This window comes from Erpetoichthys calabaricus, chromosome 4 (genome assembly GCF_900747795.2).
Source record: "Erpetoichthys calabaricus chromosome 4, fErpCal1.3, whole genome shotgun sequence".
Classification (NCBI taxonomy): Eukaryota; Metazoa; Chordata; class Cladistia; order Polypteriformes; family Polypteridae; genus Erpetoichthys; species Erpetoichthys calabaricus.
Genome location: NC_041397.2, coordinates 226,402,242 through 226,427,057, shown reverse-complemented (window position 1 = coordinate 226,427,057; position 24,816 = coordinate 226,402,242). Strand labels below are relative to the sequence as shown.

At 34.2% G+C, this 24,816-nt stretch overlaps 1 protein-coding gene across 6 annotated transcripts in view; it reads left to right on the top strand.

The window, feature by feature from the left end:
- Positions 1–24,816, top strand: part of LOC114650634 (glutamate receptor 4) — a 473,072-nt gene that overhangs the window by 351,155 nt on the left and 97,101 nt on the right. For 5 of the 6 annotated variants that reach the window (XR_007934826.1, XM_051926884.1, XM_028800403.2 and 2 more), the window contains exons 7-9: positions 9,640–9,807; positions 11,721–11,825; positions 15,434–15,544. Coding sequence is in view for 5 of the 6 variants with exons in the window: in XM_051926884.1 (XP_051782844.1) it covers positions 9,640–9,807; positions 11,721–11,825; positions 15,434–15,544 (384 nt within the window). In the remaining variant the exon portion in view is untranslated. Of the gene's footprint in view, positions 1–9,639; positions 9,808–11,720; positions 11,826–15,433; positions 15,545–16,049; positions 17,437–24,816 lie in introns of those variants that run through there. The other variant, XM_051926887.1, reaches the window with a different exon arrangement.

Here is a 24,816-nt window from a genome sequence, read left to right as displayed (position 1 = left end):
TTTGGAGCCGTGCCTGCTTTGCTTGCGGCATTTCAGACGCGCGTTGTAGGCGCCTGTGTTCATTGATTTTGTTCAGGCGGGCTCGTTTGTGTATCTCCGTCAGTTGTGGTGTTTCATTTTGAACCCGTGCCTGCTTTGCTTCCGCAGTTTCAGATGCGCATTGTAGGTGTCTATGTTCATTGTATTTGTCCATGCGGGCTCGTTTTTGTAGCTCCGTTAGTCGAGCTGTTTGGTTTTGGAGCCGAGACAGTTTTGCCTCCGCGGTTTCAGACGCGCGTTATAGGCGCACACGTTTAATGATTTTATCCATGCAGGCTTGTTTTTGTAGCTCCGTTAGTTGAGCTGGATCATTTTGGAGCCATGACCGTGACTCCATTAGTTATCCGTTGTCTACCATTAGTAATATGGATAATTGCACTTACTGTTAATACGGAGTGTTTTCTGTGGTTGTACTGTTAATAATGCATCACTGTAATGTGATTCACATGTGCTATATGGTTTGGACGTGTGAGGATGCCGAACGTTTAATACGGAGAGTTCGTTTATTCTTTTTAGCCGGACCATGCTGTGTAGTGTGGACGTTTAGTTCAGAAGCGCGTTGTAGGCGCCTGCGCGTTTCATACTTTCTTGCGCCTTCCGTACTATCTTTGTGGACCTTTACGGACTCCGTAGTGTCTTCCGTTTGACTCTGGGGTGCAGTGCAGAATCCTCTTTTCTGTGTGGCGTTAGTTGAGCTATTTCGTTTTTGAGCTGTGACTCCTTCGTTTGTTGAGCTCTTAGGTTTTTGAGCCGTGACTCCTTCGTTCGCGGTGGATCAGACTTCGCTTGCGGTTTATGAGATGCGCGCTGTTGGCGCCTGCGCACTGTCTCCTGCGTCCATCGCCGTGTACCTGGGTCCGTGCCTTCCGGTTTACCATTCTCGGTTAGTAATATGGATTGGTTGTATTCCTGTTATGCTACATTTCCATAAGTTCTAAGGCAATATGCCTGAATGGTTAGTAATGTAAGCATTTACATATGAAACTGTTATTGAACATGTTTCATGTGAACTTCATACTTTTATATTTAGCGTAAATGCTTTCTCCTCATGCTTTATTGTCACTCAAGAAGATATAATTTTAATTTGGAACATCACAAATCAACATTTAATAATTTATCAATAGATATTGATTTACATATGTTAATACAATTCTGGACTTTGGCATGTGCGTATTAAATTAGACAATGGGCAGAGCACCCACTTGGTCTTGGTCATCAAAACTATAACTTTAACTGTAATACCACAGGTTTATTTTCTCTTGGAATGCTTTTAAATTCGGTTTTTGCCATCCCTCACTTCTTATGATTCCAGGACTTTATATTGGCATATCTTTGTTTATATTTAACCACTGAGATTGATTTTGTTTTACTGTTTATTTACTGGGGGCATGGCGCAGTGGGTAGTGATGCTGCCTCACAGTAAGGAGACCTGGGTTCACTTCCCAGGTACTCCCTGCGTGGAGTTTGCATGTTCTCCCCGTGTCTGCGTGGGTTTACTCCGGGTGCTCCAGTTTCCTTCCACAGTTCAAAGACATGCAGGTTAGGTGCATTGGCGATCGTAAATTGTCCCTAGTGTGTGTGTGTGTCCTGCGGTGGGCTTGCGCCCTGCCTGAGGTTTGTTTCCTGCCTTGCGCCCTGTGTGGGCTGGGATTGGCCCCAGCAGACCCCCGTGACCCTGTAGTTAGGATATAGCGGGTCGGATAATGGATGGATGGATGTTTATTTACTTCCATACATGTGTATGTAAATGTTGTAAAGTTTGTACTTTTCTGGTACTATATTGTACATGAAAAGAATATATTTAAATGAGTTGTACTATGTTATTTACTCAGTTATTACCCTGTCACAGGATTATTTTTATTAGCAAGCCTCTCATGCCTATATAATGTAAATGTAGGGCTACATTTAAGTTTGTTTGTAGTTGTTTGTTTTGTAGTATAGAAAGGACATTATGTCAGTTGTATGTGTTATTACAAATAATGTAAAATCTTCCTTGTAAATTGCATCATTTCCTGTTTGTGGACTACCATGTATGAATTCTCAGGACCTCCAAATTATGTACTGAAGATGGTCTTACTCTTCAAGACTTCTCTTAAAGATGAAGTTTAAGTGATTACTGATTTTAGCATGTATGCTAGTACAGTAACAAACCCTGGCTGGATTTTACTTTCATTATTACTCAAGTGAAGACATACAGGCAGAAACATTACTTGACAAAAATAAGCTCTACAACATAATGCCTTCAGTGGCCTGTGATCATTCTCCTAACTTACTTCCCACAATTTCATCTCTAATTGTTTATTGTCATTTATGTTGCTATTCTGCTTTTTACTATTGCATTTTTCAGATATTTCTCCTATATTAGAAGTTGAATACATATGCGGTGTATGCATTTATGCCTCAATGGCAAGCTATCTACATCAAAAACAAAAGTAAAAATGACCTGGCTATAGTGGTGCTTACACCTGCTCTCCCAACTATTATAGAGCCAGTTTTATTTCAGAGTAAAGATCCTGGGAACCCTGGATATGTTCCTTCCTTCCTCTACTTCCTCCACACCACTGTCCTGTTCAATAAAAAAATACAAGATTTGTATAACCTGCAGGAACTCAAGTGAAATAAATAAATAGTAATCCATTTGTACATATGTATATAAATCTAATACACTAGAGTTCCTTTCATTGGAGAAGAATGTAATTCAGGGAAATCTCTTCAGTGGGAGGTGGTGGAGCTATGAGGAACCCTGTGCAGATACATATACACATGCAGAGAGAAGGAGAGAAAAACAGAGAGAGAGAGCAAGAGACGAGTGGCAACACAATTTAGATAACCAGATTAAACAGACCCGAAACACGATAAGGGTTTGAAAACAGAGAATAAAAACTGATTGCGACATTATTATTATTATTTTAAAAGTTGAGCACTTAGAAGTAAAGTAGTAAGTAGATATGTTATAATAAGATAAACAGTGGTAGAGAAATGGAACACTAAAATTACTTTTATTTTGATCCTTAACTTTACTTTCAAATATAGCTGGGTTGATATTGAGAGAACAAAAAGATATTTGTTAAACTAATTTGTTTAAAAATGTTGGCCTTGTGAACACTTATGTACATTTATTGAATGCTCTTTGTAAATAGCTGCTGTGCAAAATATATACATTTTTTTTCTTCTATTAACAGATTTGTTGGTAATTATAAGTCAGTTGTGTGTGTGGGTGTAATTTTAGTCCGATTAAATATATTAGGGGTTCCTACAGATGAATTACATTAAGAAGAAATTTAAAGGGAGACTGCATAAGATTAGCATCTGCAGGCCATTTGATTATTGATTCTTAAAATTGTCACTATCAGTTGTGGTGAAGCAACTATACCCCTATACTTAAACTGGCAGATTCTTCTTCTTCTTCTTTCGGCTGCTCCCGTTAGGGGTTGCCACAACGGATCATCTTCTTCTATATCTTTCTGTCCTCTGCATCTTTCTCTGTTACACCCATCACCTGCATGTCCTCTCTCACCACATCCATAAACCTTCACTTAGGCCTTCCTCTTTTCCTCTTCCCTAGCAGCTCTATCCTTAGCATCCTTCTCCCAATATACTCAGCATCTCTCCTCTGCACATTACAGGTGAATTAGCATTTCAAGAGAATTTTTTGGTTCCTTGTTCCATGGCTCAACTTAATAATGTTCCTTGGTTTCTACACCTATTGTGGTCCCATACCTCAAATGTAATGCTTTCCCACCTAAGGCTTATGGTATATTACTCTATGCTACTTTATGCTAGATAGAAACAGAAAAACCTAACACCATCATCACTTTTATTTTAATAAAAATGATCTCTCCTATGTCATTCACAAAAGCTTGCAAAATCCTCCGAGCTGGCATGTAAAAAATGTTATTGTATGAATTTAAAAGTAAGCAGCTTTTTATTAACATGTTGTTAACATTTGTGAAATCATGTACCTTTGAGCATAAAGTTCCTCCTTTGTACTGTTTAAAGCTGATTGATTGGAGATAAATGACTGTCCAGGAAAAACACAAACCTTACAGTTTCAGATCGACCAATTAAAGCACTGAAAAGGAACAGTGTGCATGTGTATTATCATACATCGGAATAGGGATATTTTCAGCACCATATTTTGCAGTGACATAGAAATTTAAAGTGTTTGGCATTGTTATTGTATTTTCAGCTCTATAGAATTAAAAGAGAAATATGGAATAGTCCATACAGTACTTCCATGTAAATTTCACTTCACTGATATTGCAGGAAATCACTTAACAAAAGATTTTACAATATAACATAATCAATTGTACTGTATATTAATGTTTATTGTAAACACAAATAAATGTACAGTAAAATGACCAAGAAATTGAATGAAGTGAACAACTTAAATACTCATAATATTTCACTTGAAAATCGCACATTGACAGATTGGTACATGGATAGCTTAATGCCTCTGTCCACGTTGACCTTTACAAATCTATGTGTGTGTTCATTTCTTTCTTTTTATCATCTAGCATGTGTTTAGGTAGGACAAAGAAGCTGACAGCTATCTTCACTTATACATTTTTTTGAGTGCATGAGTGTTCTTGCATGTGCCTCCTTGTGTGAGTACATATATATTTAAATAAATTGTGTATGACAAAAACTAGACCTGGTCCTATGACTAAACGGAGTAGACTGCAAAAATTCTGGTTAAATTAAACAATTTTTTCCACAGTTTTTATTGGACCTCTGTCAAACATTTTTGAGGAAATAGAAATACAGGCCTGAAGCCTATAACAAGATAATCTTGATGCAACATGTCTGAAAAGGGAAGTTATGTTTTTTCTGAACTTCTGATTGTACATACAGTAGGATCTCACAGATGAACACATGCATACAGTACATACACAGGCACATATACAGATGGCAAGCCAAAGTCAACTTTTCTCAATTTTTTGAACATTATAGAATAACAATCTTAAGTTAAATTGATAGCAAATCCTTGACCCTATCACCCTATTTCCATTTATATGGAATCTAACAGGACTGAAGTTATCAAAAGGCTTTAACATTACACACTTCTAGTTATATTTTTTTTTGTAAAAAAAAAACAATGGCAGGGAAAAGAAGAAGAAAAAAGGGCTACAAATGAAAATCACTGGAAAATTTCTGCAATATGACTACTTTGTTCTGCTGTTTTTTGCTACCCTGTCACATTTTGCAGCCAACAGGTGTCAAAAGCAAGAGAAGCAAATTGTCATAAATATGGTTGACGTATCATGCTTGCTGTCAGATTGTTATGCCTTAGCAGACAGTACTTTGTCCTTGTGTTTGGTCCTGGCTCTGTTGTTTACATGGTTCATGCCCAATTTGGGTATGTTTAGGAAACACAAAACCTTAGGCAAGTGTTTGAAGGGGTTTAATCTTTTGTATTGCAGTTCCACATTTAAGCATTGTATTTGTTTAAAATGAATTTGTTCTTTTGGGGTATTTGTAGTAGTTCTGTGTTTGAGATAATATTCCACCTTTAGTTCATACAGTTTGTATGATTATGGATTTTCTATTTTTTTTCAGTTCTGTTAAACACAAAGGATATGTTTGGCATTAAAACTGATAAGAACAAGTATACAGTGATATTCAGGCAATGTAATTTAAATGTTTTCACTTATAATAGGTAAAAACAAAAAACATTACAAACTGAAACAGTATCCAGAAACTGCAACAAAGAAGAGAAAATAAAAAATGTACAGAAGTATACAAAAAAGTATTCTATAAATTCCAGTAGTATACTGTATGATAGTGCAAGCATAATTATTAATACTGCACTCAGATTCAAAACAACTTATGAAAGTTGCAAATGCAATACTGTATACAAAATTTGAAACACTCAAAATAGGAGTCTTTGTATAGCAGATTATTGCGCAGAATAGACAATTACTCTGCAAATTTCTGGGAAATTCTGCTATCAGAATCAAAGACAAAAGGTACAAACCGGATGCGTATAAAAACACTGCACTTTCCAATCAGGAAACAGGGAACTGTGTGGGAAATAGAAATGCTGGATTATATTATGGATAGAGAAGTGTGGCAGGGTAGAAGTCTCTAACTATACTGCTGTCTAACTAGACTACAGTACAAAGCACCTGCAGATAGTGTGCAGCCACAGGCATGTCACTTACTATAAATGCCATGATTGTTGGCACTTTACAGCACCTGAATAGATTAAATAAACAGTGATATTTTGTGCAATTATAGCTATAGTAAAGTGTGAATAACCTAAATACACGCCTGTTCTGTCTGCATTTCCTATTTCCAGCATATATGACAGGAGATCTTTGATTTTTTTTTTTTTTAGCTTCAAAAGGTGCTTTTATGGCTAAAAAACTGTGACCAATGGTTTAAATCAAAGTGTGATCTTGTGGAGTGCTAGAGAAAACACTTCTGCGGAGAAATATACCAAAGTTATGTCACATATGCACTGAAATAATTATGTGAAATAATACTGTATCTGGTACTGCTGATACACAGCCGGATCAATAATGTTTGTAAAGTCTGTAGATGTCACCAAAGATCACCAGTGGCAAAACACAGAAATTCAGAGTTGCTGTAATAAGGAGAAACAAAAAAAAGCTACTGCAGACTTTGCAAAGTCATTTCCAGGGCATTATTAAGTGTAACATATTGTAATGATATGAGAAGTGGTGGCATTTCACTGAGTAATTTCCTTACAATAATATATATATATATATAATTTGCTCTCCTTCTTGTATCTTTCACTTAATTAACCTGAATGTAATAAGACAATACCAGTGTTGCCATTTTTGATTGTGCTTTTAAGGCTAATCACACAAAAAATAAGTCATAAACGCTGAAAATCTCGTATTTTTTTAGAATGACATACTAATAGTGTCATATGTAAGGTGTTTATTCAGAGAGGTATACAACTAGGAGTTCATTAAGAGTTAAACAGAGCATATTTATGGCAAATTCTGAAAAAAGGTACATTCTTCAATGCAAGAACAATGTGGTTATTTCCAGTTTTATATAAAACTTGCTTTCCCATTGAAGCTAAATCAGTCAACATGCTCTCTGTGTAGTATAGAAAATCACTATCGGTTTATCTTTTCATAATCTAGCCCCATCCAATGTTACTTCAAACAGTGCCAGTACAAGGTTAGGTGTAATTGGAAATCCAGTGCTCTTATATATAAGCAAACAGCTTCCTTCAAAATGGTCTTAATTTAGGATAGTCCCAAAGCATATGATTTAGCAAGGCCATTACAAGAATGCATCATTCAGGAGTATAGCCTAGCACTGATACATGTTGGGTGTGTTTAATGTAAAAAAGAGTTCTGCAGTTCACAATTGCATAGTTCCTTTCCCGGGGTACACAGTATGACATTAATTGGTGAAGTCTAGGAATACAGCCTATTCTCAATACTAGTTAAAATATATTAAAGTGTTGATGCTGAATGAAGATTAGGTGGGTTCCTTTCAAGAAAATTTGTAAAAAGAAACAGATTATGTTTTGACAGATTTCCAGATTTATGACACAATTGATTAAAGGTTGCAAACACATTGCCAGTACAAACACCTCTGAATGCCTAAAGACATACATAAATTAAATACTGTAGAAGTTAAGAAGAGTTGGAATATAAACTTACTCTGAAATGGACCTGCAGATTGCTAGTAAATTGACATTAATTACTGACTAGAGCACAAAGCAAGACGTATAGAAAAGAATTTGAGTAACGTTTTCTTTCCAAGGGTAACAAAGCAGGTCATTTCCAATACCATCTCCTTTCAGCCAGTTTTTCAAAGTGCAAGTATTTGAAAACCATTAGGAAAGCTTGTAGTCAGGTGATACCTTTCCACTCTCTACTTTCAATTTTTGCAGTGCCATCCTTTTAATACATGGTCTGCGAAATAAGCAAACTTACACTTTTGTCAACCCTTTTGAAAAAGGATTTGGATTTTTGGAAGGATATTCATTTAACAGTATTAATTCTTCCAGGCAAGGAAAGCAGAGGAGTTGACCATTTATTAACATTTCGTTTGATGCTTATCATTATGTTGCACAATTTTAATCGAAAAGATTTTGGGGTTATCTGGATAGAGCATGTGTTTATTCAAATTAACTGTGGAGTTTTATTAACCCAAAAAAAAAACTTCAATCTAAGTATAATTCTTGATAACTGTAAAAATTATTTAGCTTAACTAAAAGACTTAATCGAGTCTTTTTTAAAAATACATTGCATCTTTAGCACAGATATGTCTTTTTCTGTAAGTCTATTAACTCATATACCTGGGCCAAGGACACAGCAGCACTAATTGCTGCAAAATCATTTTGCCCAATCCTTATTCAAAGAGGTGTAAATTGTGTTGCTGCCATTTTTAATAGTAGATGACACATGCAGATCAAGACAATTTCTAAAGTCACTTTTTCCATTTACTGTTTCCAAAGCTGCACTTGATACAAACTAGCATCAATCCCTGCATGAGCTACTAACTGAGTAAAAGACACACTCATACCTGGTAAAACCAAGTTGACAAGATAATTTCCTTTAATATGTACTTAGGTCGGCGGTGGGTTGGCGTCCTGCCCGGGATTGGTTCCCTGCCTTGTGCCCTGTGTTGGCTGGGATTGGCTCCAGCAGACCCCCGTGACCCTGTTATCGGATTCAGCAGGTTGGAAAATGGATGGATGGATGGATGTACTTAGGCTGCTGGAAAAAAAATGTGTACCAAATGTGAGAGAAAAAATATTATGTTTTTGTCAGGTCCCTTTATCCAATGAGTAACTTATAGACACATACCACATGCACTTCAGAACAGGTCATCCACCTGAAGCCAAGAACGTCTGGGCATCTGTTACTTGGATGGGAGAACAACCATGAAAAAGCCTGGGTTGCTGCTGGAAGAGGTGTTGGTGAGGCCAGCCGGGGACGCCTACCCTGTGGTTTAAATATGCATCCCAATGCCCCTGTGCAGTGACACTGTGCTGTAAAACTGGTGCCATCCTTTGGATGAGACATAAAACCGAGGTCCTTACTCTTTGTGGTTGTTAAAGATCCCTGAGCAATCTTCGTAAAGAGCAGGGTGTACCCTGATTTCCTAGCTACATTTATCATAACAGCCTAGTCATTCTGGCCCCCTAATCATCCCCTGTCTCTGACTGGTTAATTATCGCTCACCCCTTTATCACATAACAAATAATGTGTGGTCAGCATACTGGTACAAAATGGCTGCCTTCGCATCTTCCAGGTGGATGCTGCTCATTAATGGTGGTTGAAGTGGCACCCCACTCACTGTGTAAAGTGCTTTGAGCACCTTGAAAAGTGTTATATAAATGTAATGAATTATTATTATTATTATTATTATTATTACAAGATACAGTACAGTTGTTTCAATGTGTTTTTACAGTTGGAGTACAGGTAGGTTAAGTGATGTGCCCAGGTCAGAAGCTAAGTTGCCATTTCATCATAGAACCTGCTACTAAAATTTTTCTATTGCAAAATTCCCAAACATTGATACTTAAAACTTACCTTTAACATTTTGCCTGCCTCTCTTAATGATAATCTCTTTTTTACTTTTTGCTTTTCTTTTGATGTATAGTACACATCGGCCCTCACATATGATGGAGTGCTAGTAATGGCAGAAGCATTTCGTAACCTCAGAAGACAGAAGATCGATATATCCCGGAGAGGAAATGCAGGGGATTGCCTAGCTAACCCTGCAGCACCTTGGGGGCAGGGAATAGACATGGAACGAACTTTAAAACAGGTGAGCCCAAGAAATGACCAAACTGATAATAGTGGTGTATGTGAGGCATTGAATATCGGCAACGTTTAATGAAAGCAGCCACTCCTAAACAATTTGTTTTTGTGCTATTTTATATTATAAGCTAAACAGCTGTAAATGTATTATATATGGTGTTTGCTAATTTAATGCATAGAAAGGCAGTATATATTGACAAAGTAATGACTATTAAATATTAGAGCATATATATGCAAGAAGTCATAATGTGTGTGTATAAGCTGACATATATCATTATAGTACATAGTAACACTTTAAACATTATGGCCCGTACATGTTGCACTTGAAGTGAGCATGAAAGAAAGGAGTTTATAAAACAATATATAGAAAGGTACAGGTTAATGGAGACACCAATACAGTAATGACAGCTAAATACAACAAACGTAAAGCCTCTCTGGGCTTACCCTACTGCACTTAGTCATCAAGGTGTAATGAGTTCTCTCCCTTCGTTCTTTCTCTTAATTGTCTATCCTTTATTCTTTCTGCCAGTCCTACTGTAGGTATAGCCAGCTCAAATCCTCCTACCTCTAAGAACCTTTGTCTGAAAATCAAAGGGGCTTTTACTGCTCTCATACAGCAGATCAGATCAACTGCTCAGTAAGTCCGAGCATAGACTGTAACTGCATAATATGGAGGTTAACATGAAATTATTGAGGTTGACTTTGCCTTTTAATTTAATGATTTATGACTGAATACCAGTTTGTTACTTCCTTTATTTATTTAGCTCACTATTATCCAAGGTTTTACATTACTCCAACTCTTTGGAAAGGCAGAATCATCAAACGTTTTCAACCAAGCATTTACTATATATCATCTGGTATTGTTAATTGCATTTTTAATCTTTTGATTAAAACAGGTAAAAGTTAAAAAATTCAAAATTCAAAGGTTTTCAACCAAATAGTTACTATGTATTTGTGATTGGTAATGGAAACTTTAGTACATTGAAAAAAACAGGAAAAAGTAAAAAAAATAAATGAATGATTATTTATTATTGATTTTTTTTAGATTTGGTAATTCTTTCAGAGGGTTTTATCTTCAGTCTTGGATACTGGAATAATTCATTAGCAAAAGTGTTGGCAACTGTTTCAAGAAATAATGGCACCCATTTAAAAGAGAGTGATGTTGATAATGACATAATATAATTTAACTACTTCAAATAATTTTTAAATCAAAAACTGATATTACAATTGAACCCTGAATACTTCAAAACTACAGAAAAACATAAATGTAAAATCAGTAAAATTTCAAAATAAACCCACCTCATAACAACAGGATAGTGGGATAGTAGTCACTTCACTTTCTCATAGAGCTGTCAGATAAGCCAAAAATTAAGATGCAGTTGTATATTTTAAATGATAAATGTACATTTTTTATATAATCCCCTTATACAAGGTGCCATTAACATGCTGTGTTTTACATTTTGTTAGTTTTATTAAAAATTGCCCAAAATGAGGGGCTGTGGGTGTTTTCATGTCTTATGATGTACTGATGCCCCATCCAAGGTTATATCATGGCATTTGGCCAATGCCTCTGGGATTACATTACACCCTTTATTACCCTGTGATAATAAAACAAGGTTCTGGAAATAGGTGCATTTTGTCAAATTATTGATATTAATTATGCTATACAATTTTTAAAACAATTATTGTATATTATACAATATGTATAATATGTTTTTTAATGGATATGGTAAATAAAATTTGATGTACTAAAGTCTTTAGCCATTGGGAGAATACTGATAACCCCGTAATATCCATGCAAACACAAGGACAGCAAGACCTATCTACATGCAAAATTTATTAATCCTGTCTTCAGAAATGTTTTCTAGTATAGCGTGCCTATAAAGACAAAATAATTTGTTTTTAACTTGCATTTCTTAGGTACGAATCCAGGGCTTAACAGGAAATGTTCAGTTCGATCATTATGGACGAAGGGTTAATTATACAATGGATGTTTTTGAGCTGAAAAATAATGGACCAAGGAGGGTATGCTAAGCTTTTTTATGTTAAACTATTATATTATGCTATTTTCATTTTATTATTTTCATTGTGTTATGTGTGTTGCACAAACTGTATGTTAGCTCTTCTACAAATGACATAATCCAGTCAAGTAGCAAAGAGTTCTCTTATCAACAAAGAATCATAAAGCAATAGCTATGAGTTGCATTTTTGTTGTAGCACTTGACTATAAATTGGTTGTTTAATATGGAAATATGAACAATTTCAAAGTGAATAAGTACTATTTCATTATCAATGTGAATGAACAGAAAGAGAATGAAATGAGAAGAGTTGTTATCAAGGGAACAGGTACTGCACACATGGCGAGTATTTTAAACCATTTGTTGTAGGTATTTCTTTCTGTATAAGTGTAAAATTAATATTAGAATAAAAGCATTTTGGAAAAACTTAATAGTTTCCCATCATATCTGCCCTAGATCCTTAGTGTGGCTGAATTTAATTCAAATTTATAAAATGTTTTTAATGCAGTACCATGTAATGCACTGCAGGACCGGTGAAATTTGAATTGAGTAATCATGGGTTAACAGATGTAGGATTTTGAAGTGAACATGTTTGTTTATTTAATACGAGAAGTAATCCAGATACCATGGCTATTTCTAAAATTTTAGCAAGAAGGTTAATAGACCTCAGCATGAATAAAGTCTTATGTGTAGAACTATAAAGTAATGTCAGTACTTAAAATTCATGAAAATTTCTGAAAAGTTAACATGATCACGTAGGTCCCATCTATTGTGACGTTTTGGTTTTAGTCTCATGCAGAATACATTTCTGGACTTTTTTCTGGTTTTGGAGCATGGTTTCAGCCTATTAATATTTTTCATCAGTTTTGTTTAATACATCGCCATTTTATATGTACAGCATGTTCTTGTTGACGGGTGATGCCATTATGTGTCTTTTTGTTGTTAGCAATATACCCCTTTGCTAACTTGTTAGAGTCAGTTGTTGTGTCATGTGACACCAGTATTTAAGATGGTGATGTTTTATGTACTTTGTCCACATTACTGGATACTTAACAAAACATTGTGGTGTTATTTAGTATTTTTTAAAGGTATTAAAGATTATTAGTCTTACCAGGCACTGAAATTGTTTTTGGACTTGACTTTGAGGCTATAGTGTTTTGTCTCTGTTGCCCCTTTTGGTTTTGAGCTTATCCTGTTTCTGACTGTAATTCCCTATTACCTTCAAGTCCTAAGTCTATTTCAGTCACATCTTTTAAATTTCCTCCATTGAAGCTTAATGCACTTGGTGATCATAAATGGAGATCTGCATTTCCTGTTACTGAAAATTTGTCTTTTTCCTCATTATCTTCCTTTGTGCTCTTTATTGGAGTTTGGATATCTCGAATTTCTCAATGTGTGCTTTACCAGCCAATGAAGCTGAAGGAGCAAGCAAGACAAAGATTGGGGTACTTAAATACCAGGCGTGTACTGCCCCACCACAGTGAAATGGTCTTTATTCATGTTAAAGCCGACTACCTGGCATTTCTATTTTGTTGTTGTTGTCTTGACAGCAAATTTACGATATAACAATGTATCAGAGTACCCTGCATTGGTAAAATGTAATCATGCAGTAATTATTAAAATGATACTTTCAAAAATGAGTGTCATCTGAAATCCTTATTACACTATATTAAGTATGTTTGCAAGTCTTATATTCTATTTACCAACCAATATGAACACAGTAAATGATTTGATTCTTTTTTGTGCTCTATACTGCATGTCACAGTATGCCTTTAGACACACTCTTCCTCACAGTACAGTATAATTAGAATCTGGCAACACCTCCCATTTTTAATCTATTCCAGTTTGCCCATCTACTGGTATATTTAGACAGGCTTTTGAGTCAAGGCATACTATTGGGGCTCCTCCATCCAAATGCCAATACACCTTTATAATGCCACACTGTGACTGTTCTTTTTATTTTTAGTCAAGTCAGAAGTTTTCTTTTTTTATATAAGTCTTGTGTGTATTTGTTTGTTATAATATTTATGAATTTATTTATTTATTGAGCTTCTGTAAAAGACCAAATTGGAACAGTTTGTTTGATAGATAGATAGATAGATAGATAGATAGATAGATAGATAGATAGATAGATAGATAGATAGATAGATAGATAGATAGATAGATAGATAGATCTATATTTTGTGTATTTCATGTTCATTCCCTTTGTTTCAATAATTTTGTTTAGCCTTGGTATGCCTGTTTTTTAACCTTTTTATATACTTTTTAATTAATTGGATGTTTTTAAATTTTCACCTATGTTTTAGATTATTCCAAGGAGCTGGTAAGATTTTGATAACAAAGAGCCACCATAACAGTAGACTCAGACCAGGCTTTTCTCTATGTGCAGATGCAGATTTTAATATTTCTCACAAGGTGCTGGTTGTGTTCTGTCAGTCTATAGTGACCAGTGTATTGTTCTATGCTATGGCCTGCTGGAGAAAGTCACAATCACAGGCTATGCAAAATGTCTAAATAAACTGATTAGTAAGGCCATCTGTATTACATGACTAGCCATGGACCCATTTTAGGCAGAAGAGAAGTTGATGTCAAAATCCTCTCCACAACACTTTGCCTTAGAACACCTTTATTTATACCAACATATGTTTTTAAGGGGCTCATCTAAGGCTTGTTTTTGCCACCAGTGTGCAGATTATTTATTACTGTCCCATTTTGCCTTTCCTCATTCTAGATAGTTATAATAGATACATTGGCATCGGGTTCTATATTTATATTATAATGTAATACTTATTATGTTGTTCTGGATCTACTTAAGTAATAGTTTGCATTTTTGCTGTTCTGCAAAGTTCTGTGTTGCTGCTGGAGAAAGTGAATTTCCCTTCCAGGGAAAAAAAAGATCAATCTGCCTATTAGTCTGTCTTCTACTTGCATTTGTATAATTTTCCCCCCATTTTGTTAATATGTCCTCAAATTCCTCTTGTCACACTCACTGAATCGAACTTTTTATAATAATGCGATCATAAGCGAATCCCTCATGTTCATAAACTCTGTATAACGATACGTGTAAAAGAGGTAGTGATTATTCTTTTTAGCTAAAAGTGAAATGACAATATATCACACTCAATGAAATTACAAATCAAATCTGGAAAATCTCAGCATAATCACAAATAGTCCTCACTTGCTGTTTCAATTCATTCTTTGGGTAGACTGATTTTACACTGTCTTATTAAACTATAAGTCTTTGAAACAAAAAAAAATAATCTTCTTTACAGATTCATTTTAGATGTCTACTTTTTCAGTCATATCAAATAAACAGCCCTGCAATGAATTTATGTCACCCATTTAAAGTAAGTTGTCGCCATGTGTCAGTTGTACCCCTGAATATGAAAGACGTTTTAAACTCAGTCAACAAACTTTAGGAGGGTAAAGCAATGTTAATGGAGAATTTCTATAAATAACAAGAGAAGCCTTGTTAATAGTTTTATTTTAAATATGTTAAAAATGTGTTAATATTTAACATACATGTTATGTCTGTCTAGGTCTGAGAAGAGTCAGGTTCATTTTTTTTGTTTGTATTTGTATTCTGTTGATATATATTATTTATCTTTTCTACAGATCGGATACTGGAATGACATAGACAAGTTGGTGTTAATACAGAATGAGATTATGTTCCCCAATGATACATCTGGAATTGAAAACAGAACTGTGGTTGTCACAACCATCATGGTAAGTTTGGATAAAACCCTATTTCGCTAGTATTGAAGTGGTAACTGGTGGTACCATTCATTCCTGTTTGGCCTGAAAGGAAAGCTGTAAATGTGTAGAAAGCTAGTCTAACTGTTCTGATAATGATTTTCAACTAAATCAAACCAATTTGCATTTAACCACTGAACATAGTTCGGGATTTAAATTTTGGATTTTTCTTCAAGCACTTTTTTTTGTTTTACTTTACTTGAATGGTAAATTAGAGTCAGGCATATGGTGAATACATATTTTTGTTTTCCTAAATTAATGTGGTATATGAGTTGCAAAATGAGTTTATTGTAGCAGAGTGGAAGCAAAATGCATTATTTGAAAAGCATATGATATGCTGATTACAGTGGTAGAATATTTTACTTTTTTCATTTGAAAAGTAACTTTTTGTTGCATGGAAATTGAATCATCCCCTTTTCCCCTTAAAATAAAAAGGGTAATAGAGAATTATACTTCAGTGGAATCCTCCTCTTTTCAGCCTATGATGAAGAATCCAATATTAAGAAATTGATCAAGAAAAGGACAGAGTAACCAGGAGGATGGGAAAGTCCCCTGCTAGCGGCTCAAGTATTTCCTGATTTGAGTAAAACAATTTTTTTTATTTTTTTCCCCCAAAACATTTTTTTCATGGATCATTACTGCTGCTAAGAGGAGCTAGAAATCTGTGTGCAACCAGAGGGAACCAACTGACTAAAAAACTATGCTTCATCTTCAAGTCCTCATTGGAGAAAAAAAGCATCATTTTCTTATTCTGTTCCTTAAACTCTATTTAAGTAGCATTTATAAAACCTCTTTTGGATTTTAGTTATTTCTTTATTAAATAGAAATGTGACTTCATACTATAAAATTGTGCATGAAATTAAATAAGCTGGTGTATAAATATTCATAAAATGTGTACATTTGATAGCACAGCACCTTAACTACCCCAGAACTAGAGGAATGAATCTTACAAGAGTAATAAAATTAAAAATGTCTTCTTTATAATTCAGTATGATTTATCCCACATACACATACTCAAAGGGAGAACAAATGAGCACATAGCACCTACTGTCTTCACCATCTGACTACACAAAGATGTTTCTTTATGTCACTGGTGGGTTGTATCATCATTTACTTGGATCCCTAGATGGAATTCCTTCATTGCATTAAAATAGATGCCAATGCAACTTATAAATCATTTATATTACAGCAGTGCCACTCACTTAGTGAGTACTTTCTCTAAATAACCTTGCCGTTAAAATTAACTGGACTAATGTGTGCAACCCTGATCAATATACCCCTTTTGGGGTCTAGTGACTATGTTTCATATATGTGAATCAAGTCAAATATCTTAGTATATTTTCTCCAGAATGTGTCACTGTCTGAAAAATGTACACTGTCAATTTTCCTTTCATTTTTGCCTGATATTCTTTTTTCTCTTGATCAGTTTGCCACCTTATCACAATGCTTTGTTTGTGTGTGTATTCAGAGAGTCTCTTATAATTATACTCATAAACATTAGCACATTCATGAGTAGTGTAGAATTCATTAGTCCCAAATACAAAATGAAAGAGGCCCATTTAAACATTGTGCTAAATTTTTCCAAAATGCTTTTGAAGGTAAAAGACAGCAGAAATGTAAACCTGTGAATGAATATCCAACACAGATACAAATTGTAAGAAATTAAATACTTTTTGGGACCATGCACTTTACACAGTTTCACTAAGCAATATGCTGTATTTAAAAAAATGTGTCAGTTCTGTTGGTGGAAAAATCTGCTAAAAGCTTCCTCATTACTATACTGCATTAGACTAAAGAATGGAATGAGGTGCCATAAAATATTGCCTTTCAATGGGCATATCCATCCATCCATTATCCAACCCGCTATATCCTAACTACAGGGTCACGGGGCTCTACTGAAGCCAATCCTAGCCAATACGGGGCGCAAGGCTAGAAACAAACCCTGGGCAGGGCGCAAGCCCACCGCAGGGCACACACACACCCACACATCAAGCACACACTAGGGATAATTTAGGATCGTCAAAGGGCATATTTGCAGAAAATTATTTTTTCTTAAATTATGTGGAAAGCAGAAGAATAATACCATGGTTGGCACTGCTGCCTCTCACCTCCAGTGTGCTGAGTTTATACTTGGCCTAGTCACTCTATGAAGATTGCTTTTCTTCTTGTGCTTTCTCTAGAGTTTTCTCTATGTAATGTGACTCCCAGCCATATCTCAAATACAAACTATTTTGGCTAAATTGCAACTCTAAGCAAGTATTGGTGTGTGTATAAATCTGCCCAGTGATGGATGGACATTCCATCCAGGGTGACATTCCTCCATTGCACTTAATTCTGGAGCTGCCAGCAATTTTGTAATTAAAAAATGGGTTTGGAAAATGGTAGATTGTGCTTACAGCCTTTATAGTATACAGCAAAAAGAGAGGCAATGTTTTAGTGCCACTGGGGTTGATAGTACAAGAAATAATGTGCAATGATAGTTTAGTAGGTTTGAATATTTCTGATGTTCTTAATTTGTGGCTTAAAAGATTTGATGGCAACACAAGACTACTCTGAAAAGAAAACAAATACCAAGTGTATTGGCTTGCCTATGTTGTCTTGTTTTTGTATATCATTCATACTTCTGTTAAAGCCAATATTTATGTTGAAAATAGTGTCTGTAAATAATGCTTTTAAATATGTTCAAAGTTGCTGTACTGAATGTTTGCCTGTTAACTAATGAAGAGGAAACACTGTGATACCTGCTGTACTGTAACAATCATTTTCAGGAGATCTGTAAACAATACATAAAGACATGGCTAAAGATGCATTAAAGTATCTTTTCCTCTGTTAAGTCCAAAGATCACATAATAACCATATGCTGTTTTTCCTTGCTTTATCTTATAGGATATTTGTATAAGTTATTCTGTTTGATTATCTTAAGCGTCTTTTACCTCTCTGATTGAGAAAATTAAGTAGTGTATGCATAATTTTAATTGCCATTTTTTAAGATGTTGCAGCACAGAAATTTCAATGGAAGAATGCAGTTTCAAAAAATAGCATTTTGCAAGGAACATGTTTATATATTGTTTGAATGATTGTAATTTCATAACTGAGAAGAACCATGCATGTCTCAAAAGATATAAAGTAATAAAGATTGTTTTGTGCTGCATACCATCATATTAATATGTTTTTTTTATTTTAATGGAACTTCATGGCTTTACTTCACTGAACAGTATTTCCAAATATGATTTTTAACTATAGTGAAAACAATTATGTTTTGTTTTTTTTTCTTCACAAGTATCTTGCCTTATTTGAATCAATGAAAAGTCTTGCAGCCTTAATTGTGTTGTATAATTTGGTTTGATTTGAGCCTAGGTTGACATTTACATTTACAGTGTCCTTGAATGTTACTTTTTTCACTTGTCTGAATTTTTAAGCCAGAATGAACTTCATTGTAATTTTCTTTTAAGAAAGGTTAAAAAGAAGAGATTAAGTGATTGCCCTTTCTGTCAGAAAATGCAGATCCTTTTCTTCTTGTTAATCTGCGGTTTGTGTAAACAGTAGAGGGCATTTAAAATTTTGTTACAGTTTCAGTTTTGGTGCAGAAATGCACATAATTTAGATTTTCTCCCTTTTTTATCAAAATAGATATATTAATGCTTTTTATTTATGCTGAAACTGGGGATTACCATTAAAATGTATCCATTTGTTTTATTTTTGCCAAGTGACACTCTGATAGGGCAAAATTTGTGAAAGAGACATGGATGTTTTGCCATATTGAATATGGCAGAAGGAAAAATGGTAAGAAAATAATCGAAATAATTAGGGGACATTAGGTAGCTCATGGTCAAAAAATGTCTAGCAAAAAGGAAAAAAGGAACCAAAATGTAAGTCAAACTCATAGTCAAAGAAATTTACCTAGATAGATTCAAGAATATTTGACACCAGAACTAGCATGGCTCCATCTGTCACTTCCTGTAGTTACATGATGGCAGCGGAATGCCATTACCAAAAATATTATGGCTGCCAACATGAAAACAAATACCCAAAATGGTGATAATTGTGATAAAGAAAAAGGCTATATGACAATCTACAAAACTAACAATCAAAAATACACATTCCAAATGGTCATTATATTAAAATATGCAAAATGTGATTTCTGTACACTTCAACACCACAGAATCATGGCAATAAAAAGAGACTAACCTCTGAGCTGAATCATAAAAGCATAAAAATAACATGTATAAAATACACAGAAATAATTTAATTTAGAAGTAATGATATTTATTAAATGTATATATCCTATATACAGTATGTATACAGCTTGTGATTCCAAATTTAACAGAGCAAATATGAGAGTGTAATTTTCTATATTTATACACATGCAGTGTAATAATGTTTTGGTATTATGGAGTTAATGGCTTTTTGGCACAACATTTAATCTCTATGTTCTCTTTCTTTTCTGTTTGTTTCACCTTTGTATATGTCATGTTCTTGGACTTAAGGTGTTGCACATTGATGACATCATGAGTGACACCATGGAACAAACTTTGCTGTGACCTTGACAAATGACACCTCAAGTGTGTGTTTTTTTGTTTGTTTGTTTTGGTTTTCCTTTTCAAGCCAACTGGTTTATTTCATGGTGCTGTAGAATATGTTTGCCATCTTGTTCTCCTCATGGAATTTTTCTTTTTTGGCTTGAACCGTTCATTATAAATAATCCCCAATATTTATAAAGTAATGATGTTTAAAAATGCATCAAAAACCATCATGGCAAATAAATGCCCTGATGGAGTCTAAAAAACAACAATAGAGAGTAGCTAAAGAAACTATTTGCAACTGGCCATTAGTAGAAAGCACAAAATATGGGTAAAACAGCCAGTACAAGAGAAGAGAACATAACAAAAAGGTATTGATCAGCAGGGTAGTTGCCAATATTTATTTTGTACCAGTAATAGTGTTAACAGATGGGAGTGGTCTGATGTAGTTAGCCAGGATAACACCAAAGGCCAGTAGGACATAAAGTGTTTGACAAGAGCAATTTAACTTGACTTTTTTTACTTGCTAATAAAATAGCTTTAGATTAAAAACAAACGCTTAACTTTATTTTTGCAGTTCCACTGTCTTTAAAAGTGAACCAATTTGCTTAATAGTAAAAACTGTGAATATTAATCTCTTGTCTGAAACTGCAATTTTGTTAAATAGGCACTGAACACAGCACTTTTATCTAAGTAAATATTTATACTTTAGTCTGTATTTAGCACTTGAAAGTTCAAGGATTTCTAATGTATATCTTTGTTTAAAGGGGATGGTGTGATTTGAAGAAGGTTATTTAATAACATATCACTAGCATTGTTAGTGTAAAATGGTCTTCACCATATAGCCAGTGTTTAAAAGAGTTTAAAATGACACTAATTATTAGTACAATACAGTTTACAGTATTTTCATTGCTCGTCAACCTTATGGATTGAATATGGCCAGGACTATATTAATGTGAATAAGGGTTAACCACTTGCAGCATGTGCAGCTTCACATATTTTCATTATTATGGTTAAAGTGTTTTTGTTATTATTATTATTTAATACACAGTGCACCACACAATAACACGGTGAATGTTTTTTTGGGTTGTCATCATACGGAAATTCCTAACTAAAATTCAAATATTTTCAGTATCACAGGTGGGTTGGAGAGAGATGAGCAATGCACACAAAATTAAAGATATTAAAAATACATATATAACAGTAATAAATGTGCTCCATTTGATTGGCTGTTAATCTAAATGTTCACTCCAAATGACTTAATTGGTATTTGGTAAATAGTCTGGGTTCATAAAATGTTTTTTTCAGCATATGTTTTTCTCAGTTTTTATGGTAATGAAGATTCAGAGCTCCTTTAAGCAAAGAGCTATAGTATTTGAAGAAGTGCACGTGTCTTTTTGTTTCATGAATGTGTTATGTAAAAATAGAGCAGTCAAACAGACTTAAGGAGAGAGAACACCAGCATAGTGGCTTTTACATTAAAGAAAATGGAGTGATAAGTTGAGAAAAAGAAATCTGAGAAGCTTGAGAATCTCTGTGTGTATAGAGAGAAATTGCATGCTGAACTTAAAGTGGAGAAAAACAAAAAAAAGAGAAGATGCTTTAGTGAGTTCAGATCTTTTTATTTTATAGGTTTATACAATCATTATTGTCAAGTACAGTATTAGAGTCTAGTAAAGTTCTTACTTGCATGTGCTAATGAACATGTAAGATGTCTCCACTCTCTGGTGCCATGATTAGTAAGTATAAATATCTTGCCTTAAAACATCCCTACTTGTATATTATTGTGACTTTGCCTTTTATTTAGAGATACCACTTGACTGAGTGTGGTCAGTGAGTGAACGGTGTTTAGAACAGCAGCACACATTTTGAATTAGAAGAATTAGATAAAGAAGAATTAGAAATGGAACAGATAAAGAAGAATTTGCCCTTGCTGCTTTGTAAGAAATAGGCTTGGTATTTTAAGATCCAAGTTAGGCTATTTTTCTTCTAATATTTCTAATATTTATTTATCTAATATTTATTTTCTTCTATACCATATGTATTATGGATAAATGTTTTGTGTACATGTTTTACTAGTTTACTAGTGTATTGTTAAGGGGATTTTATTTGTTTTAGTGTTTTTTATGGTCACTGAACAAGAAGTCTACAAATTTCATTTTGTTAAAAAATGACTGGCAGTGTCTGTATATTTAATTGTAAAAATACCAAGGGTAACACTTTACTATAGAATATAAAGCTTCTACACACCTGGGGTTCAATTAACTTAGGTAAATGTTTTCAAAAGGATAATTGGTATCAGAATCGGCTAATTCAAGTAATTTGAAATTGGTAATCAGTATCAGCTCTACAGAAGCCTGATGAGAGCATCCCTAAAAGATTACTAGATTCCTCTTGAGTGAGTGCACATGTTTAAAAGCCTGTGAAGCCATCACACATTCAGAAATCAATAGAGACAAAATAAAAAAACAATAGCACCGTCTCCTGTGAACATTAACAATAGTTTAGAAAATGTTCATTTATGATAACAATATTTTTGTTGAGGTAGTGCACTCATTCAAAAACCTCTGCCATTTTCAGGTGTTCACAGGCTGCTAATAGTGCAATCATTTGTAAACATTAATGTAACCTAAGGCAGTGCTTTCCAAACTTTTTCCATGTATTCAATATGTACATTAACTAAAAATAACATCCCTTCTGCATTATCTACAGATCACAATAATTCAATGATTCTTTGGTGCTATATTTTATTGACAAATCTCCACAATTATCTGCTATCATGTTCCAATGTTCCATCGTGTTCTGATGCAGCCAACAATTTTAATATGAGATTCCATTATAAATTTTTACTGTATGTCAGGATCTTCTTTCAAAAATGTTTTCTTTAAGAAATATGGACTAAAGTTAGCCATAGACCTTCCACGACCAACAACAGTACATTAGTCAAAGCAATTTTTGCATTACTTCAGTTGGAATGTGGCATCTATAAAAACCATCTGAGGCACCACAAACCTATCTGAGCTAAATGATATTGTAAAGTATTGTTTTATTTTCTCTACAAACATAATTATATTCCATTATCACTGTTATTTTTAGTATGGCTAACTGCTGTAAAAATATTTAATTAAAAATAGTGTGATAAGTGACTGTTTGAAGTAAATAAAAAAACAAAATGTCATAAGTTGCCCTAATTTGGGATGTTCATAAGAAATGCAATGATTTACTTCATGATGGAGAAGTACATAATAAACAAGAATAGCTGCATCAGATATTTTAATTTTAATGCATAAAATCTAAATATTCTCGATTTTAATAGAAATTCTTATTTTTAATCTTAGGTCCATAGAGGGTTAGATCCCTAGTAAAGTATCAAAAATCAAAATTAAAAATGACTTCTTATTCACACTCACTAACTTTGAAGTAGTCTAAAATGATACCCCACGCAGTTATGCTTAAAATTTGCCATTTTTAACCTGGAAGTGGCAATTGCAGTGCTAAGACAACCAGTAAATAAGAAAAAATATTGTCATATCCAGCAACCTTGAAACAGAATAAAATGACATTCCACCTACCTATATTAGAGATCCACAATTTTTCAAATTTTTGTGAAAAGGGGTAACTCTGACCTCTGGTTTCAAATTAAGGGGGTCAGTTGATGACACCTATTGGTTTATTCCTTATCATAAGAATGTAATTTTCTACACAAAATATGCTCCAAAGGTAGCCTAAAGATTAGAGTTTTTCTAGTTTACAGGGCCAAAAATAAGGAGAGAACCGAAAAACATCTTGAATAATTAGTCAAACAGTGTGTAATATGTGGGGATCTTCTCATACCGCTGAGTCAGAAGGCACCACAGACACACCTGAACGTTACATCATGTGTAACTTTTCTAACATGATAGCTATTGTATGCACCCAAGTAAAACAGTAGCTTAACAGAGCAATGGATGTGTAGAACATCATGTAAAAGCACAAGGAATAGCTCTTTTACAAATATTTATTTTAAAAAATTTCTCTTGCAATGAAAATGAAAGTAGACTTAGAAATAAATGCTTGTAAAGATCTGGGCAACAAGAACTTACTGCTGTGATAATGAAGTTAACCGAACCCTAATAGCATTTTACTGTGTCTATATACTGTAAATGTAATTACTGGTGTTAAAAGTATATCACATGTGGCACCAATGAGAAGGATCAGCTCCCCTCAGCAGTCACTGCATGGTGCACTGTTACAATAGGCCCAACCCAGTAATCTCTGATACATGGATAAAATATAAATTATCATTTCTATCAATAATAAAAATCAAAATATTCATACCTTGCCTCTGTAAGATGGAGGAGGGTTGATATAAAGGGTCCACAACAACTAGCATGTTTTACGGAGACATTTATCGCCCTGGCATTATGAACAAGAATTTACTTAGTAAAATAGGCATGTAGTATATGTAAACTCAAGTGTGAATGTTGATAATATTTACTGTTTTATTTTGGCAGCTTCTACTTTGTCAAAGTCACTGCTGCAAGGTGACTATGCCATGCCTATGTCTAATACAACAAAATAACAACTGTTATCAAAAAAATAAATTTAAGTGCTGGCATCCTGCTATTCATTCTTTACTGTTCCCACAGTATGTACCATCAACAATTGGCACTTTTCCCTCAGCACCCATTTTCTGATGCCAATGACTGTCAAATGAATATAAAATAATAAGGAGCTGTTCTCCAG